The sequence below is a fragment of the Channa argus genome, chromosome 15 (genome assembly GCF_033026475.1).
Source record: "Channa argus isolate prfri chromosome 15, Channa argus male v1.0, whole genome shotgun sequence".
NCBI lineage: Eukaryota > Metazoa > Chordata > Actinopteri > Anabantiformes > Channidae > Channa > Channa argus.
Window position 1 is genome coordinate 19619708 of NC_090211.1, and position 19322 is coordinate 19639029.

The 19322-nt window shown below is 42.4% G+C and overlaps 2 protein-coding genes across 3 annotated transcripts; both read left to right on the top strand.

The window, feature by feature from the left end:
* The first annotated feature begins 2206 nt into the window (after positions 1 to 2206).
* il2rb (interleukin 2 receptor, beta) lies at positions 2207 to 9592 on the top strand. Its single transcript, XM_067476238.1, has 10 exons — positions 2207 to 2541; positions 3324 to 3412; positions 3580 to 3724; positions 3855 to 3921; positions 4061 to 4151; positions 4332 to 4477; positions 5552 to 5732; positions 5968 to 6055; positions 6140 to 6218; positions 7507 to 9592. The coding sequence occupies exons 1-10, from the start codon at positions 2504 to 2506 to the stop codon at positions 8251 to 8253; spliced, it is 1671 nt and encodes a 556-aa protein (XP_067332339.1). The 5' UTR covers positions 2207 to 2503; the 3' UTR covers positions 8254 to 9592.
* A 4274-nt stretch (positions 9593 to 13866) lies between these two features.
* c1qtnf6a (C1q and TNF related 6a) lies at positions 13867 to 16839 on the top strand. Of its 2 annotated transcripts, none has more exons than XM_067476244.1 (3): positions 13867 to 14181; positions 15804 to 16007; positions 16216 to 16839. In XM_067476244.1, exons 2-3 carry the CDS (start codon positions 15812 to 15814, stop codon positions 16761 to 16763), a joined length of 744 nt encoding a protein of 247 aa, XP_067332345.1. In that variant the 5' UTR covers positions 13867 to 14181; positions 15804 to 15811; the 3' UTR covers positions 16764 to 16839. The 2 variants fall into 2 exon arrangements, with proteins under 2 accessions (XP_067332345.1, XP_067332344.1); XM_067476243.1 differs by lacking the exon at positions 13867 to 14181 and adding an exon at positions 14695 to 15399.
* The last annotated feature ends 2483 nt before the right edge of the window (positions 16840 to 19322 follow it).

The following is a 19322-nucleotide window of genomic DNA, read 5'->3' on the forward strand; positions in this document are numbered from 1 at the left end:
TCTTGTGGACTTTTTATTTCCTGACTTGTGAAAGGCGATGAGTTGAAAATGAGATAATGACACAACTCAGGGCAGTGAAACTTGGATTACTTGGTTAAAAAGCTCTATGGCCACTAAGTGATATTTAACATTAATGATTTATTACTAATAACAATAACCCTCCTCCTTATATGAGCCTGTCTTAACAATAATTTTCATTTCATTACTTTTCTTATCTATTAGATTCTATGGTTTTTGTGGACAGGGTGTTGAACGGTGTAATTTCAAAATAAGTTTCTCAAGTATTTTCAGTAAAAATGTGATGAAAGGAAAGTAAAACATCTCTTACTGATGTACTGATTGTGACATTATTAGATTATTACTGGTCCATCGATAATACAAGCAGGTATTTCCTGCTTGAGATATTAACTGTAATCTATTTATTTATAGTTGGATGATCTAGTGGTTCTCAGCATATGGGGCTTCCTCTCCAAATGCAGCGTAAGATAAAACGGACATGTCTTGAGATGATTATTGGACTAAACAGATTTGTTTGGGGCTTATTTTGTGATCACTACAGATTTTATCGGCTCGGAGCCCCTTCTTGTTTGCTCTGGTGATGGACAGGCTGACAGATGAGGTTAGACAGGAATCTCCATGATGTTTGCAGATGACATTGTGATTTGTAGCGAGAGCACGGAGCAGGTGTAGGAAAATCTAGAGAGGTGGAGGTCTGCTCCGGAAAACAGAGGAATGAAGTTTAGCCACAGTAAGACAGAATACATGAATGAGAGGGACCCAGGTGGAACGGGGAGGTTACAGGGAGCAGAGGTGAAGAAGGTGCAGGAGTTGAAGTACTTAGGGTCAACGGTTCAGAGCAACGGAGAGTGTGGAAAAGAGGTGAAGAGGCGAGTGCAGGCAGGTTGAAACAGGTGGAGAAAAGTGTCAGGTGTGTTGTGTGATAAAAGAGTATCAGCGAGAATGAAAGGAAAGGTGTTCAAGACGGTGGTGACCAGAGATGTTGTTCGGCTTAGAGACAGTGGCACTGAAGAAAAGACAGGAGGCAGAGCTGGAGGTAGCAGAGCTTAAGATGTTGAGGTTCTCTTTGGGAGTGACGAGGATGGACAGGATCAGGAATGAGGACATCAGAGGGACAGCTCATGTTAGATGTGTTGGAGATAAAGTCAGAGAGGACAGATTGAGGTGGTTTGCACATGTTTAGAGGAGAAACTGTGAATATATCGGTAGAAGGATGCTGAGGTTGGAGCTGCCAGGCAGGAGGTCTAGAGGAAGAGCAAAGAGGAGATTTATGGATGTAGTGAGAGAGGACATGAAGTTAGTTGGTGTGACAGAAGAGGATGCAGAGGACAGGGTTAGATGGAGGCACATGATTCGCTGTGGTGACACCTGAAAGGGAACAGCCGAAAGGAAAAGAAGAAGAAGACTGTATAATGTGTATTGAGCTTATTGTAATGTAAAAATGTCCAAAATGTTGAAATCATATTGTGAAAAGTTGGATTTCTAAAACTGTAAAATGTGAACTATGAAGAAGTAGAAATAAGATGAAATGGAAACATTCGAATGAGTACAGTACTTTCCACCGGCTCTTTGTCGATGGATTAACAGATATTGATGAATGCACTGAACTACCAAGAGTAAATTTTGTGGCTAAAGAAAAAGAAATGCTCAGTGACCTTTGAGTGAAAAGCAGGCTGCAGCTCTCACCCACCTTTCCTCTTTCCCCTATGAAGCATTTCACTTGTATAAATATGCATCTGCAGTGGTTGCGGCTATAACAGCAGCGGTTTCGATGCTGTACGGCCTTGTGTGTGTGTGTGTGTGTGTGTGTGTGTGTGTGTGTGTTCCTTTGTGTCGTAAAAAAAAACCCAGTGGTTCTAAATCTGGTAACTTTAGCCTCTTTAATCCTCCGAATCTTCAGTTTAAGTTGAGTTTCATTGACATAAACCACTTCATACAGCAGCCTGCGACTTTCTCTTTATACAGCCCACTTTAAGTTGTGATTGAAACAGGATGTGGTGGTGCTTTGTATTTCTTGTTTTCAATACAATTATTATCTTAAAAGCTATGATTGAGGTCCAGGTAGCTGCTCAGCAGGAGGAGTCACTTTGCTCGCCAACACCTCCCACCCTCCCCCCCTCCCCTTCCCTTTTCAACCCTGGTCTGTCTTTTCTCTCTCTCTCTCTCTCTCTCTCTCGCTCTCTCTCACTCTGTCACTCACAGCTTTATGAAGCTTCCTGTAAAGCCCCTGACACTCGCTGTGGTTACAAATGGAAAATGTCACTGGGCACTTAAATGAAGAGAGAGGGTCGCGAGAGAGGAGACAGAGGGATGAGTGCGAGTGACTGAAAGACAGACAGACAGAGACAGACAGAGAGACGCAGGGGGGGGTGGGTGATTGCACAAGAAGATGAGAGAGTGATGTGTGAGCAGAAAGACAGAAAGACATAAGAATAGGAAATCATCTCACTTCGTCAGTCCACAGGAGGACAATGTGTTACCTCTCATGGACCCCCTGCTGCCTTTACTGACCAAAACCATGAGGTAGGTACCGTTTTCCTCGTTTTTAAAAGGAAAAAATACCAATGTGCGGCTACTTCCTCTTATATCTTGAGGTATATTAATAAATCCACATCACTGTCTTTTTTTGAGCCGTTTTGAGCTATTTAACGTCTGCTGCTGCTGCTCAGAGGTAGGTGTTAGGTGTGTTTCACCCGCTTTTCATAAGACGCCAACGGTCTCATCTGGGGATTATTTTCTGACATGGATTTCAATTAAGGTGACTCATCTGCACTTTTCACAAGTCACTTATGATCCTACGCAGTTGAGCGTTTAGTGGAAAAAAAAATCAGTGACAGATTATGATTATGGAGATTATGGGGGAAAGAAATACCATAGTTTTATACATAATCTGTAGCCTGTTTTATCTAGAGAAGTTTGTTCAGCGGCTGTAAATCCCTTTTTCCCTCGCATGACATCAGCGGCAGTAAACGAACTCAAACATCACACTTGACGAAGCTCGTTCCGTGACTAACACTTGATACAATATTTTCTGTCGGTGAACCAGAACAGGTGTCACTTCTTTCAGTCAAGTTTCACTTGCATCTGCTGCCTTCTCAGGATGAGTCTATTGCGTGTGGACATCTAGTGTTGGTTTCTCAGTTTGTGTGGGGCTCCGTGCTGATGGTGGTTCACCGATGTCAGGTTTTAGAAATGGCTTCTTATTCACGTCATAAAACAAAACCGTATGGAGCGAGAAAGCTGGGTAGTTGTCTTCAGAATGGGATTAAATTACAGTTTGTAATGATCCTCCTTTCTGTTCACAGGCGTATCACGGCAATGGTAATGAAGACGCTGTGGTCCTTACACGTCCTGGTGGTCCTGCTGTCAGCCCATGCAGCCCAGTCTCACAAAGGTCTCTTTTTTTCCCCAATTTCACTTTAACTTTGCCAAAACACGTTTGTGCAGAGGTCCCTGGTCTGGGTGTCCTACAGTACATGAAGGACAAGGCCAGCGACACTGATAAAGACGGCTGTCCATTCTTATCTGTTTCTTTCTGTTGTTGTGTCTCTGGCTCTCAAGGACTCTCTTGTGTGAATGACTTTGTCAACAATGTCAGCTGTACGTGGACCCACGCGTCTGTGGCTCCTGGTTTGGACTGTTGGATGTTTGGAATCAGAGAAACTTGGGAATTTGTTGTAGACTCCAGATATGTTAAGCGAATCCAGTAAGATTCTCCTCGTATTATAGTGTATTTGCACCATTTTTCTGTGGAACGCACAGCAACAGCTGCTCTGTGAGTTTTGGCCGAACCGGCAGGACTTAGCGATGACTGCTGTTCTCTCGCTTTGTCTTAGGAGGAGCTGCAAGCTGAAACAGTTAACAAATTCTCCCCCAGGCTGCAGTTTTGTCTTTGAAAACATGGTAAGTCACGAACATAATCTTCATTCAAAGTTGCACACACATCATTCGTGTCTGCTTCTCCTTCCTTTTTGAGTTGCACTTAATTCACCCGTGCAGTCTCTCACCTCACCGTTTGATGACTTACCTCCCGTTCATCCAGGAATTCCACCCTAAGGAAGACATGCCCATCAGACTGGAGTGTGATGGAAAGCTGGTGGAAAACATGACCTCTTATCAACCCTACAATCACAGTGAGTCCTTCCTTTGATTTGCCCCCTGACAGGCTGTTTACCTTCACTGTACGGCTGAGGATGCAGGTTTTTGTCCGTGGGAAGAAATCGTCAGTCAGTCTTTTGCCGACACTGAGAATTAAACCGAAGCACTGTTTGTCTTTCTGTGTGTGCGTTTTGTGTTTTTGCATGTGTGCACAGTTAAAATGCAGCCGCCAGGGGTTCCCAATGTCAGCAGGACTGCCAATGAGACCTGGATAACATGGAGTCTTGTCAGTCCTCTCTCCATATTTCTCGACTCCTTTGAGTTCCAAGTTCAGATCAAACAGAAAACCCAGACATGGAAGGTGAATATGCTGCATGGATGCAGGACATTTTTACACAACTCACTGTATGTAAGCACATGCTCACGGTGACAGTGCTAATATGCTCGTGTTGATATGGTCTAATACAGGGGTCACCAACCTTTTTGTAACTCAGAGCTACTTCTTCGATGCGAAGGGCTCCCAGTCTGATACGCACTTCTGAACTAACCAATTTGCTCAATTTACCGTTAATTATATGTTATTATTAATGATTAATGAAATTAATGATATTCATCTATGTGAAGACACAGATCATGTCAATGATTTCTCACAATAACTTTCAAATGTGATTTAAAAAAAAAAAGAATAGCAACAAAAAAATTGGAAAGTGGCACTAAGGTGAGCTATTAGAACAAGCCCGCGGGCTACTCATTTGGTCCCTGCGGGCAAACTGGTGCCCACGGGCACCATGTTGGTGACCCCTGGTCTAATATTCATAGTGCTGAACACAAAGTTGATACGAATGTTAGTTTTACTAAAGATGACAGTTAATCCTGATGGGAACAAAATATCAGTGTCATTCATCTAATACTCAGTAGACGTTATCATCACGAATGTCCACGGCTGTGGACCATCTACAGATTCTGCGATGCCTACACATAAAGTATGAAAGGGGCTTTTATTTGATTTGTTTTCTTAAAAAAAACCTCCTCTTCATATTCATATGGTGACTGTGTAGCTATGTTTTCCTTTTTACGCTGCAGCATGCACACGGTTCCTGCATGTTATGCTCTTTTGTAAAGGTTTTGTGCACTGGCCTCTTCTTTACAGTCAGACGGGGTTTTATTACTCAGTTTCAAAGCGGGAAACACGTATCTGTTGCATATAGTAATGTTTTGCTGACATTAGCTGCTCAAAGGTTTAGCTGTCACTGTTAAGTCTCACTTCCCCTCATGTATTGTACTACTAAATAGGGCAGGACTTGGTTTCACACATAGCTCATCAAAGTGCACATTGTTCACAGTCGATGCCGCTCAGTTAAATAACTTTGACAAAACCTATTGAGATTAGCGTTGTTATAATACATGAAACGCAATTTATTATTATTATTTTTAGGAGGCCAAAACTTTGTCCACACAAGGCCATGAGCTAAGGATACCGTCTCAGCAACTGAAGGGATTCTGCAAGGTGAGGGTGAGAGTCAAGCCCTTTGTACCGTCGAACAGCCACTGGAGCAACTGGAGTCCGACCGCATCCTGGGCGGGAGCGACAGACGAGGACACGTCACAGGACCAAGGTAACAGCTGGGGAAACATTTGCACTTGCAGACGAAACAAATGAAAAGCTTTCCAGCTGTTTCCCGACAGGATTCCAAGTAGTTCTCACTTAAACGGGGAAGCTGGTCATTCTTCTGGGGTCCGGGACATATCCTGGACTCCTTCAACAAAAAGAGCAACATGCGTTGTTCCTTCCTTGTAGACTAATACTTTGGACATATTTCAATGTCTGTAATGTTGTCCCTGCTCTTTCAGACTGGTTCTGGATAGTAAGGGCAGTGCTGTTGAGCACGTTTCTCCTCATTCTGATGCTGATCCTATTCAAAACCTGGGTGAACAAGGGGTGAGTGTACATCCATGTGCACAGTGTTCCTGTGTGTTTTGCGTGCAGGACGTCTAATCTGAAGGCTCTTTCGTGCCGTTTCAGGCGCATCAAAGGGAAGCCAGTACCAAACCCTTCCAAATACTTTCACACTCTCCACTCTGTGCACGAAGGAAATCTAAAGGTAACTATGAGTGTTCTACTCAATAACTATTTTTGTATCTCACCACATAGGTTGCAGCGGCTACCACTGAACTATTTACACATGCAGGTACACGCAACTGAGCACTGCAACATCAAGTATGGGGATTTTTTTTCGATGCGATTTTTGAATTATTTTATTTACTCTGGTAAATGTAAACAGATGATCAATGTACAACTTACAATTTCTAATTAACATTGCAATTTCCAAAAAAGTTGGGACACTAAAATGTAAATAAAGCAGAAGGTAATTATGCCAATGCAGGAGCAGGTTTACGATAGTGTGCATCACCTCTTTGGGAACTAAGGAGCCCTGCTGCTTTAGTTCCTTTATCATATCTTTACCCCCTAAGGCTCCAAATGTTATCAGTGGGTGACAGCTCTGGGCTGCAGGCAAGTCCGTTTGGCAGCTAAACTCTTTTACTACTGAGCCATGCTGTTGTAATATGTGCCGAACATGATTAGATATTTTGTTGCTGAAATTACGTAGAGCTTTCCTGAAGCAGGCGTCATGTGGATGGCTGCATACGTTGCTCCAAATCCTGTATATATATATCTTTCAGCATTAATAGGGCCTTCAGATTCCATGTGCATGTCAGCCCCGTGATCAAGACTTTTCGGTACTCGTTTTGTTATCTATGTTTTAATGATCTTATTTAATGGATCCCCCAGATTCTTCGCAACTTTATGCTGAGAAATGTTATTTTCAAGGTGTTAAGCCCGATCGATGATACGTGATGAACCTAGCTCCATTCTTACCTCTTAAAGGCTCCGCTTCTCTAGGAGGCTCTTTGCAAAATTCGACTGACCCGTTGTGAGTTGTGTTTTTTATTAATACAACACTACTTGTTCGGTCGTTTGTTGCCCACGTCTCGTTTTTTTCGTCACATGTTAAGGCCCGTGTCCCAAACAAAGGGTGTGGAGTTTGAAATGAGAGTGGGGATAAGGAAAAAGGTTTCGTCTTGCTTTATAGCAATTGGCCTCTGCTGTGTCAAATCTGACCACGGTTTCTAAATATGAGCCCCATCACATTTTGAAACTACTAAAGTACTAAACCGTGCTTTTTGGTTCAGGTTAAGAAGAAGTAATGTATAGTGTAGGAGCTGCAGTCTGTCCCACACAAAATAATGACATTTGTAAGTTGATCTGCCTCTCGTGTTGCTGGTAAAACCAAAAGAACTCAATTACTGGTTACTCACGCTCATAACTACTAAATATAGGGAAGCTTGTGCACTGTATGTTCTCGTCTAAACGCTTTTCTTTTTCCCCAGAAATGGCTGAATCCTCTGCCAGTTACTGAATCGTTCTTCACGGCTCAGCCTTGCGACCTCATCTCCCCGGTGGAAGTGTGTGAAAGCTGGACTTTGGTCCCCTCCACCTCACCTTCCTCCAGCTCCAGCAGCTTCAAAAGTCCTGCCTCTGCCGGCTCAGACACCAGTGGGATGATCGACAACTCTTCCTCCTCGTCCTGCTTCTCTAACATGGGCTACTTCATGTCCAGCTCCTCCGGCAGCTCAGCTCGAACCGAACCAAATCCCGCCTACTTCTCCTATCAAGAAGATTTCCACATTATTAACAAAGGCCACAACTTGCAGCTCAGCTTCTGCTCTTCCCTCGGCACCTCCAAAGCCTATGAAACGTTGAAGAGGGAGCCGCAGAGCCCAGACTCTGGTTTTGCCACCGGAAGGGAAGATGAAGAGGATCAGCAAGATGAAAGGGATTTGGATGCCGAAATGAAAGAGGTTTCAGATGATCTTTTCCTCCTCCCCCTCCATCTTCCTTTCCAGATGTGTCCTCCCTCCTCTGCTCCACCCCCTCCTCATCCTGCCAGTCCAACTCAGAAATCCTCCGATACCGAACAGATGGATGTACGTCTGGCGGATGCTAGTGGCAGCTATGCAGCGTGGCCAAATGCTGGTGCCATGTGCAGGTCTTCTTCAATGCCGGTGGAGCCCTCCCATACAGGCTATCTGACCCTCAAAGAGTTACAGACCACATTCAGCAATAAATCCATCTAAAAACCATTGTGTATGTAAAAGTGTATGCAGAGGGGTCCTGTTTCCACACAGGGAATCTGACTTATTGTTTAGTTTAGCCTGATTATGGATCCAAACAGCATGTTTGAGCTGCTCAGCTGCATTTTTACAAATTTTATTATTTCGAATGCATTAAGCCTATAGTGATTGATTGTGGTCACTTGAGTGCTGCAGAACAAGATGAAAACTGACACTTTATCACCTTTTAGCGAACAGTTAAGGTGTTTGTCTTAACACAGGATGAAGCTCAGTATTCACTCGCCTTTTATCTCTGTTTTGGTTTTACTCCTGAGGTTAATATCTAATTATTTAGCTGCTAAGTGCTCCGTTATCTTTACAAGTTCGCCTTTAACTTTGCCGTTGTCACTGCTGGAAACAAGAGTGAACCAAAACATTGAAAGCGTGGGCTTGGAAACCAAAACAAGAAGCTGAAAGAGGGAAAAAAAGTTACGCAGAATGTGGGGAGAGCTGCAAAGCCACATTATAAGTGTTTGATTGCATAAGCTAACATAAGCCTCTTTGATGAAAGAACCCAGTTATTAAAAAACCTTCAGTGTTGACTATTATTGCTGTAATCAATCACATCTGAATTGAGTTCACAGTGCTTAGTGGAAGTGTACAGGAATTTGTGATTGGTTGATTTGGACACATATGCATCATAGTGTTTAAAAATAAAAATAAAAACCTAATGAAGCTCGTTCTGTTGCTAATAGATGTAAAAACTGGGGCTCAGAATCGTATCTCGCTTCCTTGACTCCTAACTAGTACTTTAAACTTCATTCTTTCAGTTAAACGCAAAAGCCTGAAAATACGACACCGACAATGGAAGAACATGTTACTTTAAACTAAACGCTCATGTCACTCGGTGATGATACTGTCCTGAAAAAGTACAAATACAGTTTTTATTACTTTAAGTTAAATCTTGCATACATTGTGAAAACTACTAAAACCTTTCGCAGAAATGAAAAATGTGTTTCTTCTACTCCTGCAGGGCAGCTCATGTGAATTACTTTTAATAAAGAGCGTGCGGGCTTTGCTTTAGAGTCAGATTAGGAAAGGACTCGCACTCTCAGACAGTGTTCAGGAACCCGTAGCTGTTCATCACTGTGTTACAGCATTAATTTTTCTGTGTTTTAGTCCATCGTAAAGGCAGCTGGTTTGCCGCGAATGCTTTAGTTATTATTACTTGTTTGTGTCAGCTGCTCAGTGATGTAACGCTTTTGAAGAGACCATATTATCCCTTTTAATCATAATCATAATCATAATCATCATGGCCTGTAAATGTCATAATCTATGTTGAAATAAAGAATTGTGCATACGAGCCAAACTGATTCAGAATGTTTATTGAGATGACTTATTTAGATGAGTGCAAATCGATGAGGTCAGTGATAAGTTGCTACTTTTGTCTCGACAAATGCAGTAAATTTCCGTTTAACTCGGTGACAGCTGTGCACAGACCAAATAAAATAAAAGCTCTTTTCGAAATGGGTCACCCTCTGACTTCCTGTGTCGTTGTGGAATGAAGGCTCAGGGGTGGGCACGTCAGTCAACGTGAAGCGCGAGTGTGAGAGGCGGCGTGTGTGTATGTGTGTGTGTAGGTTGGAGTGTTTACATGTCCTGTCAGGTGGTCCCGGTGGTGTATGTGTGTATTAGTTTGTGGTTTGACATTTAACTTTGACACAACCATCAACATCCGTTCACCTCACAGAGGATTTACAATATTTAGCCATGTCAGTAAGAAACATCATCTACACACTTTTATTTCTCTTTCACAACAGCTAACTTAGGCTTCAAACCGTGTCGAACCATTTCACAGAACTACAGTCAAAGCACTCTATTGTATAAATAGAGCACTTAAGTGTTTGTCCTCAATTTCCTTTTACAAGAAAAAAAAAAAAGGTGGTGTAAGTGTACAGTAATGCTTACAAAGTAAAAATAAATCCTTCCAAAAAAAACCATGAAACTTTCTCTTCTTTGTTTGCAAGTCTCTCTCTCTTTTCTTGCAAAGTTCTACACACTGAAATTTTGGTTAAGAATTAAAATCCCTTGCAGTCAGTGGCAAAACAAAACAAAACAAAAAAAACCTCCAAAATGCAAAACACGCTTGAGAATAGCAACAGTTACATATGACACTAGTTACCTGTTTCTTGTGTTTATTGAAATGTGAGTAGGTTTGTCTCACTGGCACCATCACAAGCCCACATGGGAACATTTAAAAGTTCTACAAAGAACGAACAAAATCAGTGTGTTGTTGCTGCTTTCAAAGAATCATTCAAATGCTGTATATTGACATAATTTTGCTGCATTTCGTCGGGTTTTGAGTTTTTTTTTTTTGCATAGAAGTGAGACGTTTGAATGAATTAATGAATTGGTTTATGTGGAGATTTGACACAATGAGTGTAAAACAGTAATAGAAGTTTGCTTTTACCCGGCAGGTGAAAATTATGATTGAAATTATGATTAAAACTAACATAATTTTACTGTTCGCTCCACAAAATGATTTGCAAAAGCATTGAAAACACTTATTTTTACCATTTAGAAACAAATAGTGAGCTAATATACATTATGATCATAACATGCAGTATTTTGTAATTTAACAGTTACTTTTTAAAAGTTGCTGACCAAATGGTTTTCAGAAAACTAAGTAAAACTAACTCATATTTGTAGCATTTATATTTCAGCCTTTTGTTCCAGAATAACTTCATGTATCTTTCATGTACTGTGTTCATTCAACCACTAGGTGACATTAGAAAACTGAAGAAAACTAAAGCCGGAGTCCTTCCTTTTCTACCTCTTCTTCTTCATCCTCCTTTTCCTTTTGTAGGAACTGTTTCATCTCAGTTTACACATCTTTCACATGCTCTGCCCTAATTCACTAAACTGAATAAGAAGAATGACAAGCATCATTTTCATCTGCTGAGTTTGCTGGTACTGTTCATCGAGCTTTAAATGTTATGCGCCTGCTCTGTCAGTCACCAGGGAAGCATTGACCACACTGACCAGAAGTCTCTCACACACACACACACATACCGATTACATACAACAGAGGGTGGGAGAGCGTAAAAATATCCCCTGAAAGTTGGGTTGAAAAACCACAGGGCCTGTTTTGGATCTGTCTCACAGTGAAATGGGAGGATGTGAGGTTAAGTTGACCATGTTTTCCATGTCTTGATGTGGAAAAGAAGCAGCCTGGAGGAGAAGACACCACATCACCGCAGAAGAAAAGATGTGAAAGTGGTTGAGCTCCTTTAACAGAAACAGATGTGTAAGATTGAGCTTGTTTATTCTGAATTGACTGGAAACCCAAGAGCACAAAACAACTGGTGGTTTCAGCCACTTACACATAAAGATACGTGGGGAACGATGCATTCACATGGAAACCGACACCTGAACCTGATTTCTTTCATGGTGGTTTCACAGTTCTATGCATCTACGCTCGTATTAAACACGTTGCAGTGTCTTTGTTTCATTTGCACAAAGCAATAAACTGTAAAACTGTAAACAAGCCACCAGAGGAATCAATAAACGATAAGTTTAATGTGGATCACAAATGTACCTAATGGGACATTTACAGTCTGCACAACATACAGCATCCTCTGTTCTGAGGAAAACTAATGGACAATCAGAGTTACAACTTTGTGGATTATAGCCACGGAGTATGAGTAGAATAAGATGAGAGAGGACATTGGACCAGAGCCACGGGACCTCTACCCCCCTGAAGGCTTGGAAAGGCAAAAGCACAGCAAACACACAAAACAAGAAAACATAACAAAGAGAAAGGTAATGAAAATCGGGGGGGGGGGGGGGGGGGGGGGGGGGTGTAAGACTCTCAGGCACATAAACCCCAGTAAAACCACAAACTGTCTTTTTTTTAACGTTGTGCTTTTGTACATAAATAAATGTTGCAGGAATCAGCATATTTCCTAAAATGTACAACCACTGCTTTCAAGTATTACGACATCGCACTCGTGTGTGCAAAACGTCTTCCTGCCATCAAAAAAAAAAAACAAAAAAAAAACACAAAACATAAAGGTTGAAGGGAGTTTTTAACATTCTGGTAGAAAAAAAAGTGAAAGTGGTTTGTGCTGAAGTAGCAGAATTCAGGACAGAGGGCGTGTTAGGAGATTGCAGCAAATGTTGCAATCTAGCATAACTACATTCATATTGACTGAATGGAAAGTTATGATCACAGGCAGAAATGGCTTCTGAACTTTCCCTCTGTTTCCTTTATTTCCCTGAGCTAAACCACGATAATCACCTTCAGGATCCGACTTCCTTATAATTATGTCAGCCACTAACATGTTGCGTGCAGAGAAGTGAGGGTGTGGCTGTGGAAGGCAAAACCAATCTGGCTCAAAAACTCTGGGTTCGCTTTGTATTTCCCCAGGAGGGCAAACATGTTTGGTCCCTGTTTTCCTCTGTGAAAATCAGCCGTGTGTCACTGCATTGTGACCCCACTCGCGTTCGTCAAAGGCCGTGTGAATTTTGGGCCCAGAGAGGTCAGGGGCCCCCGGGGGTCTCGGAGGTTTCTTGTCTGTAAGAGCTCAGGTAAAAGACGAAGAGAGGTGAAAAATGAGTTAGAAAGACCTGGAACGATCCCAAAGATGTGGCTCGCAAAAAAAAAAAAAAAGTCACAGTCCAAATGTCCAAAAACAAACACAAAATGGTCACAAATTTAGAAAAACAGACATAATGATTAGACACAAAACAAAAAATAAGTGAACACAGAACCTCATAATAATAATAATAATAAGTCTCATACAGAGCAATTAATGAGGACCAAATAAAACGGCCCCAGAGAGAAAACCGGACGAGGATCAGAACTGCACCGGGACACGAGCTCCTGACTCCTAAACACAGCAAGTGACACAGGTTTACAGTCGGGTGTCCTCACCACGTGTCCTCATGGTGCATGTGTGTGTGCCGCCTTCACCTGTGCTCTGACTCTGTTTTATGGAAAGAGTAGACGTGTAGAGTTTCCACTCTTTATTCTGAACTACACAGCGAAATGTGACACCGTGTGCAGAGGAAGTACGAAAGTGAAAGTACTTTACTTAGAAAACTGTGGATTTTAAATGATACTGATTATGGTAATTGTGGCTGAATATTTACAGTCATTAATGAATCTAATGGTCAAAGGTCACTGTCGCTACAGCTGGAGCAGATTTTAACCACTGTATGTGATGAACGGTGGTTGACCCATAATGATGCATCTTTGATTATTACTTCACCATATTTTTACAACAAACCTATGAGGACAAGTTTGGCGGTTTTTGTACAAAGCGACAGGTTTTTTTTTCATTTGTCCACTTTTCATAATATATGACGTATAGCAGCACGGTGGTGGCGCAGTATACGTGCGCTTAATTGGTGCCACTCGCCCGAAAAAGGCTAAACATGACCACGTGCTTACAGATAATGGATGAACCACAGGGTCAGTGGTTCGATCCCCGGTCCCGGCTACATTTCGAAGGGTCTCTGGGCTAAACACTGAACAGCCCATCCCCCTCACCAGCTTATCCCGTGAGTTCTCAGTCACTAATTGACATCCCACCCATTTTCCGTTGCTGACCCCCCCCCCTTCTCCTTGCAGCTGCAGCAGACGGGAGCAGTCGAGGGAGACGCAGGAATTCAGGACAGCGGAAATGCACAGCCATGGGGGAATGACCTGCAGTTCCCTTCACTTTGGAAATACTCCCTGGAAAACGCGTATCCGCCGCTACTGGCTGCACGATGGAGCCTGGCGACAGCACGTGACTCATCCGAACATATAAGCAAACAAATCGCGGCGTTCAATCAGAGCGAACAAAGTGAAAGCATCCACAGCTGATCCTCTTCACGGCAGAGCCGCGTCCTGTACAGGTGGAATCACGTGTCGCTGTCGGACTGACTGAAGCGGCTGCAAACGAGGTGAGACTCATTCCGACCGGCACGTCTGCTTTATGGGCTGCAAAGGCGCTTGGAACTTGAATCCGTTTTCTGACTGTTGCATGACAACTGTAGGATCCCTCCTTTCATCGTTTTCGTGTTTTCGTTTTTCAGGAAAATCCATTATGTGACATATTAATGCTGAGCTGCATATGCAGACTTAACTTTGGAAAAAAATCAAGATCCTGTATCCTGTAAATAAGGATGTACTAAGTCAAAATATTGAGATACTTTTGTCAATACTTTGAGTCTCTAAGAATAATGAGAACATATCCCATTATTAAGTCATTATGTTTAGTAAATATCTCATAATTTGATTTAGTAAAGCATTATTTTGAGATACAGGCTCTTGATTTTTCCACCTCAGTGGTGGAAACAGGCTTCCATAGTTAACACAAGCAGCACATTTCTGACACAAGAGAAATAGTTTGCGAATGCAACGTGCACACACCCGTAGATGCACACGCACACACACACACACAGCTGGTTTCACTGGCGTCACGTTTCCTTCACTTGAGTCTAAACACAGAGTGAAAAGCACCTACATTAAAAAAACAGCTGCTAAGAAACGGCATCAGTTACAGGCAAACCTGTGTGTGTGTGTGTGTGTGTGTGTGTGTGCGTTTCTGCTGCAGACAACACTGTCCTGTATAAACACAGCTGCACACACTGTTCTGCTCCGGTACATGCAGACGCCGACTGAAGCCTGGAGCCTGGCACACAGCCACATCTGCTAAATCACAGCCAGCAGAAAAAAGCAAATCCACTGACTTTGGATTAAATAAACCGCTGCCTTTCAGGTGATGAATGACTTTGCAGCCCTGCCTTCTCCCATCACTGTGTAATTTTCTTCACATTTTGGATGAGAGCTGCTGAGTGTTGGAGGCACCACTTGACCTCTTGGAGTGAGCTCTGCAGGCTTGTGTGCATGGATGGAAACCTCCTGCAGCATTTAGTGGCCCGTGAAACGCCGCCTTGAATGCCTGGACGCACATTCTGCTTTTGTTGCAAAAAGGCTTCACTTGGTTTCGCCAGACTCCTGTTTCTTCTTCTTGGAGTGATGACATGTTTTCTCTGGCTCCGGCTGCAATATTCCTCTCTGACTTTTCCACTGGAAAGGACAACTAGAACACAAAATAATCGAACTTTTGGAACAGCTGCCGAACAACTGACCCTTCCGTTATGATTCAGTAATGACTGGTATGTCTTTGCTAATGCTGCACTTTCCTAAAAGAAGTTTCAAGGCTTTTTCTGCCACGTATCTCAAAGGGGACATTATATTATACATTCACGTTCCCTAGATGATGAATTACAATTGTCACCTACCAGCATCATTCCACATTTTCTTCCCATCCAGAACTTTTGTTTAAGAACGCATCATTTGCAGCTGCAATTTGTGAAGCACTTTGTACAAAGATTCTTTGCTTTGAGGGGGTGGGGTGTGTGTGTGTGTGGGGAGGGGGGGGTCTCAGATCACACAGATCACTGTAGCATTAATTCAGATTTTTTTCAATCTGCTTCTATTAAACTCAGTCAAGCTCGACCAGCGAGCATCCAATACGTTGAGCATCTTCCAATCATAGTCCCCGCTGTTCTTGCCGTAGGCGCAGCTATGTTTGGGGTCCTCCTCCTTGTGTCCGTCCTCTCCCTGGTGCACCCGGTGCCTCCGCCGAGTGCTCCCCCTGTCGTCTGCAGGCAATGCTGTGATGACCTGGAACCAGCAGAGGGCAGTGGAGAACAGCCATTCATGGGAGGGTTCAACCATGTGCCAGAGGTCCGCACCTACATCAACATGACCATCCTCAAAGGTACTCGAGTTCTTAGTCTCAAAATTGAAAAATGCCCCCATATGCTGGATTTAGATCTATTATAACCTGCAGAAACTGAAATGTTGTTATCAGGGTCACTAAGAACTGAGCCAATTGAGCACCAGGCCCAAAGTCTTTTGCAGTTTGTGGACAGTTTATACAGTTTAAAGTATAGGTGATAAGGTGATATCCTTTATCACCTTTGCAGGTGATAAAGGAGACCGTGGAGACAGAGGAACGCCTGGAAAACCTGGACATGAAGGCCCTCCAGGTGCCAGGGGGCCCGCAGGCTCAAAAGGCAGTAAAGGCCAAGCGGGTCTTCAAGGCGACCCCTGCAAAGTCCACTACTCTGCCTTCTCGGTCGGCCGTCGCAAATCCCTCCACAGCCTGGAGTCCTACCAGGTGCTGCTCTTTGACACCGTCTTCGTCAACCTGGACGACCACTTTGACATGTTCAAGGGGAAGTTCCTCTGCCACATCCCGGGCGTCTACTTCTTCAACATCAACATTCACACGTGGAACTTCAAGGAGACGTACCTGCACATCATGCAGAACGACACGGAACGGGCCATCGTGTACGCTCAGCCCAGCGACCGCTCCATTATGCAGAGCCAGAGCCTGATGCTGCAGCTGGAGCTGAGCGACGAGGTGTGGGTCCGACTGTACAAGAGGGAGAGGGAGAACGCAATTTATAGTGATGATGTGGACGTCTATATTACGTTCAACGGATACCTCATCAAAGCTAGCGTGGAATAAGAATAAATCATAGAGGGAAGAGATGCTGAGGGTTAGAGTGACTTGATATTTGACCAAAAAAAAAAAAAAAAAGAAATTCACTGTAGAAATACGCCAAGCCTGCTCCACCACGGTGCCAGGATTAAAAGAGCTGCAGGAGAACGGGCGATACCACTTTGAGAAAATGTGAAGAAATGAACGGTATTTACTCACACCAACAGGAAATGATCCTGATTTTAAAAATATATCTAGCAGATTCAGTTTGCTTATACTAAACCCTGCAGCAACAATGACAAATAATCTGCATGCATGGTTTCATTAAAGGAACATTTCAGGACAATGCAGCTTTGTTTTCTTGCTGAGAGTTACATTAGGAGACTGATGCCACCCTCATGTGTGTATAGTAAATTGCACATAGTTAACATAGCTTAGTACAAAGACTAAAAAAGGGGGATAAACTAGAACTAGAACTAAATCTCACTCATTTCAGTCATTTCCTGTTTAAATCTATACAAAACCAAAGCGTAAAAACAATAATTAGTTGTCTTTTGTCACATTTTAACACAGAACTTTTTTTGGCACATGGACCCGTCCCAATAAAAGATCTGGAGCTGCTGGTTGGAGTTTTCCCATGTTTCCAGCCTTTATGCTAAGCTATGCTAACTATCTGATAGCTGTGACTTCTCTATCTGCAGACAAGCATGAGAGTGGGATCAATCGACTTATGTATGGCAACAAAAATGCGAATAAGTCTGCTCACCAAAGACAAGTGCCACGATATTTCCTCGTTGACTCTCAATGTGTAAAACTGGGCGAGTGATATGTTTATAAATTTTAAAACCAAAAAGCCATAAGATGTCATTGTTATTCATTTTTAAGTCAGAGGATGTGGGAAGATCACTTTTGTCACTCTGTAAGAAACGACACATGTAATGGAAGCTCTTTCTGTGGTGCTAAAAACAAGGTGCTAACTCAAACTTCTGCAGTTTTCCCAGCAGGGTTGAATCCCTTTTATAAACTGAAATATGTATGGCTTTCAGATTGTACTTGAACCTGCATTGTACTTAGAGTGGAGGCCTCACTCTTGCTGCAGAATTTGGGATTAATTGCAGGCTCTTTGGGGCATCGTGAAAGGAGGGAGTTACAGTAGTCCAAACCACTTTGAGACAGGATTCTCCTAATTTGATTTGTTTTATACGTGAGGTAAAGGACAAATCCCGGTCGAGGCCAGACTTGTGCCATCTAGAGTAACGATATGGTTCGACAACATATTTCTGAGATGTTTAGGCCCAAATACTATGACTTCAGTTTTGCCTGAGTTTAGAAGTAGGAAATTGTGGGACATCCAGGTGTTTATGACTTGTTAGCTTAAAACTTGATTAATATTTTTTTCAATCAACAATCTGGTTCCAGAGATAGATATAGCTGGGTATCATCAGCATAGCAATGGAAATGTATGGAGTGTTTTCTAAAAATGTTGCCTTAAGGAGACATATAAAGTAAAAAGTATTGGTCCTAACACAGAGCCTTGTGGAACTCCATAGCTAACCTTTGTGTGCATGGAGGATTCATCATTAACATGAACATGAAATGTTCTGAAATCTATCAGATGAGATTTAAACCAACCTAGTGCAGTTCCTTCAATCCCAATTTCATGTTCCAGTCCATTGATCAAAATGCTGTGATCAATGGTGTCCAATGCCCCACTAAGATCTAAGTATAGAGACTAGTCCATTATCTGAGGCCAAGAGAAGATCGTTGGTGACTTTTACCAGTGCTGGTTCTGTATTATGATGGACTCTAAATCCTGACTGAAAGTCTTTAAACAAATTATTCCTGTACACATGGTCGCATTATTGCTTTGCAACTACTTTATAAGGATTTTAAGAATAAATATATAAAAACATTGATTATTTTTGTTGGTGCTGATTGCTCAAATTTAGTATTCTACATTCATTTTGGATATATTAAAGGACAGGTTCACAATTGTCCAAATGGGTTTTCACACAGATGAGCAATAAAACCGTTGCTTCCTGTAATCATTCTTATTCGTGATGGTATTGAGGAAAATGACTCCTTTGGATTTAGTTTCTCTGCAGGGCCTTGGAAATAAAAAGTAGACTATTGTCAAAGAAAGGAACTTAATTTGTCTCTGACTGCTGAAGCCCCGGATTATCCACACATGAACGTTTTAATGTAATTTCCCAATTTCTTACCGCATCACTTACAATGATGGTTCATTGTGAAACCAGCTTTTAATGGCCACTATAACCAGAACAACAACACAAAAACTTTACAAGTTCATATGGGAACCTGGCTATTGTTTTAAGACACAATTGAAAAATTGTTAAACTTTAAACTTAAGTACGCCCACCTTCACATTTTTGCTTTGATGTAGCTTCTGACTGTGACCACTGGGGGGCAGTGAACTCTCATGATTCAGCTTCAGGCAGAAACAATTTTCATCAGAAATGGTTATTTGTGCATATTGTTACTGGCACACACTGGCTTTGGTGCAGTTTCCTTCCTGTCTTCTCCAGGACTCACGTCAGGCTCACAATGACTTTTTGTCATTATTAG

What these genes read in the sequence shown, in the direction of transcription:
- il2rb (XM_067476238.1), top strand. Translation starts at nt 2,504, where the DNA reads ATGGACCCCCTGCTGCCTTTACTGACCAAAACCATGAG. An exon ending in AGATATGTTAAGCGAATCCA is followed by an intron (nt 3,725 to 3,854) that starts GTAAGATTCTCC and finishes GCTTTGTCTTAG; the next exon opens with GAGGAGCTGCAAGCTGAAAC. An exon ending in GGACACGTCACAGGACCAAG is followed by an intron (nt 5,733 to 5,967) that starts GTAACAGCTGGG and finishes CTGCTCTTTCAG; the next exon opens with ACTGGTTCTGGATAGTAAGG.
- c1qtnf6a (XM_067476243.1), top strand. An exon ending in CAACATGACCATCCTCAAAG is followed by an intron (nt 16,008 to 16,215) that starts GTACTCGAGTTC and finishes TCACCTTTGCAG; the next exon opens with GTGATAAAGGAGACCGTGGA.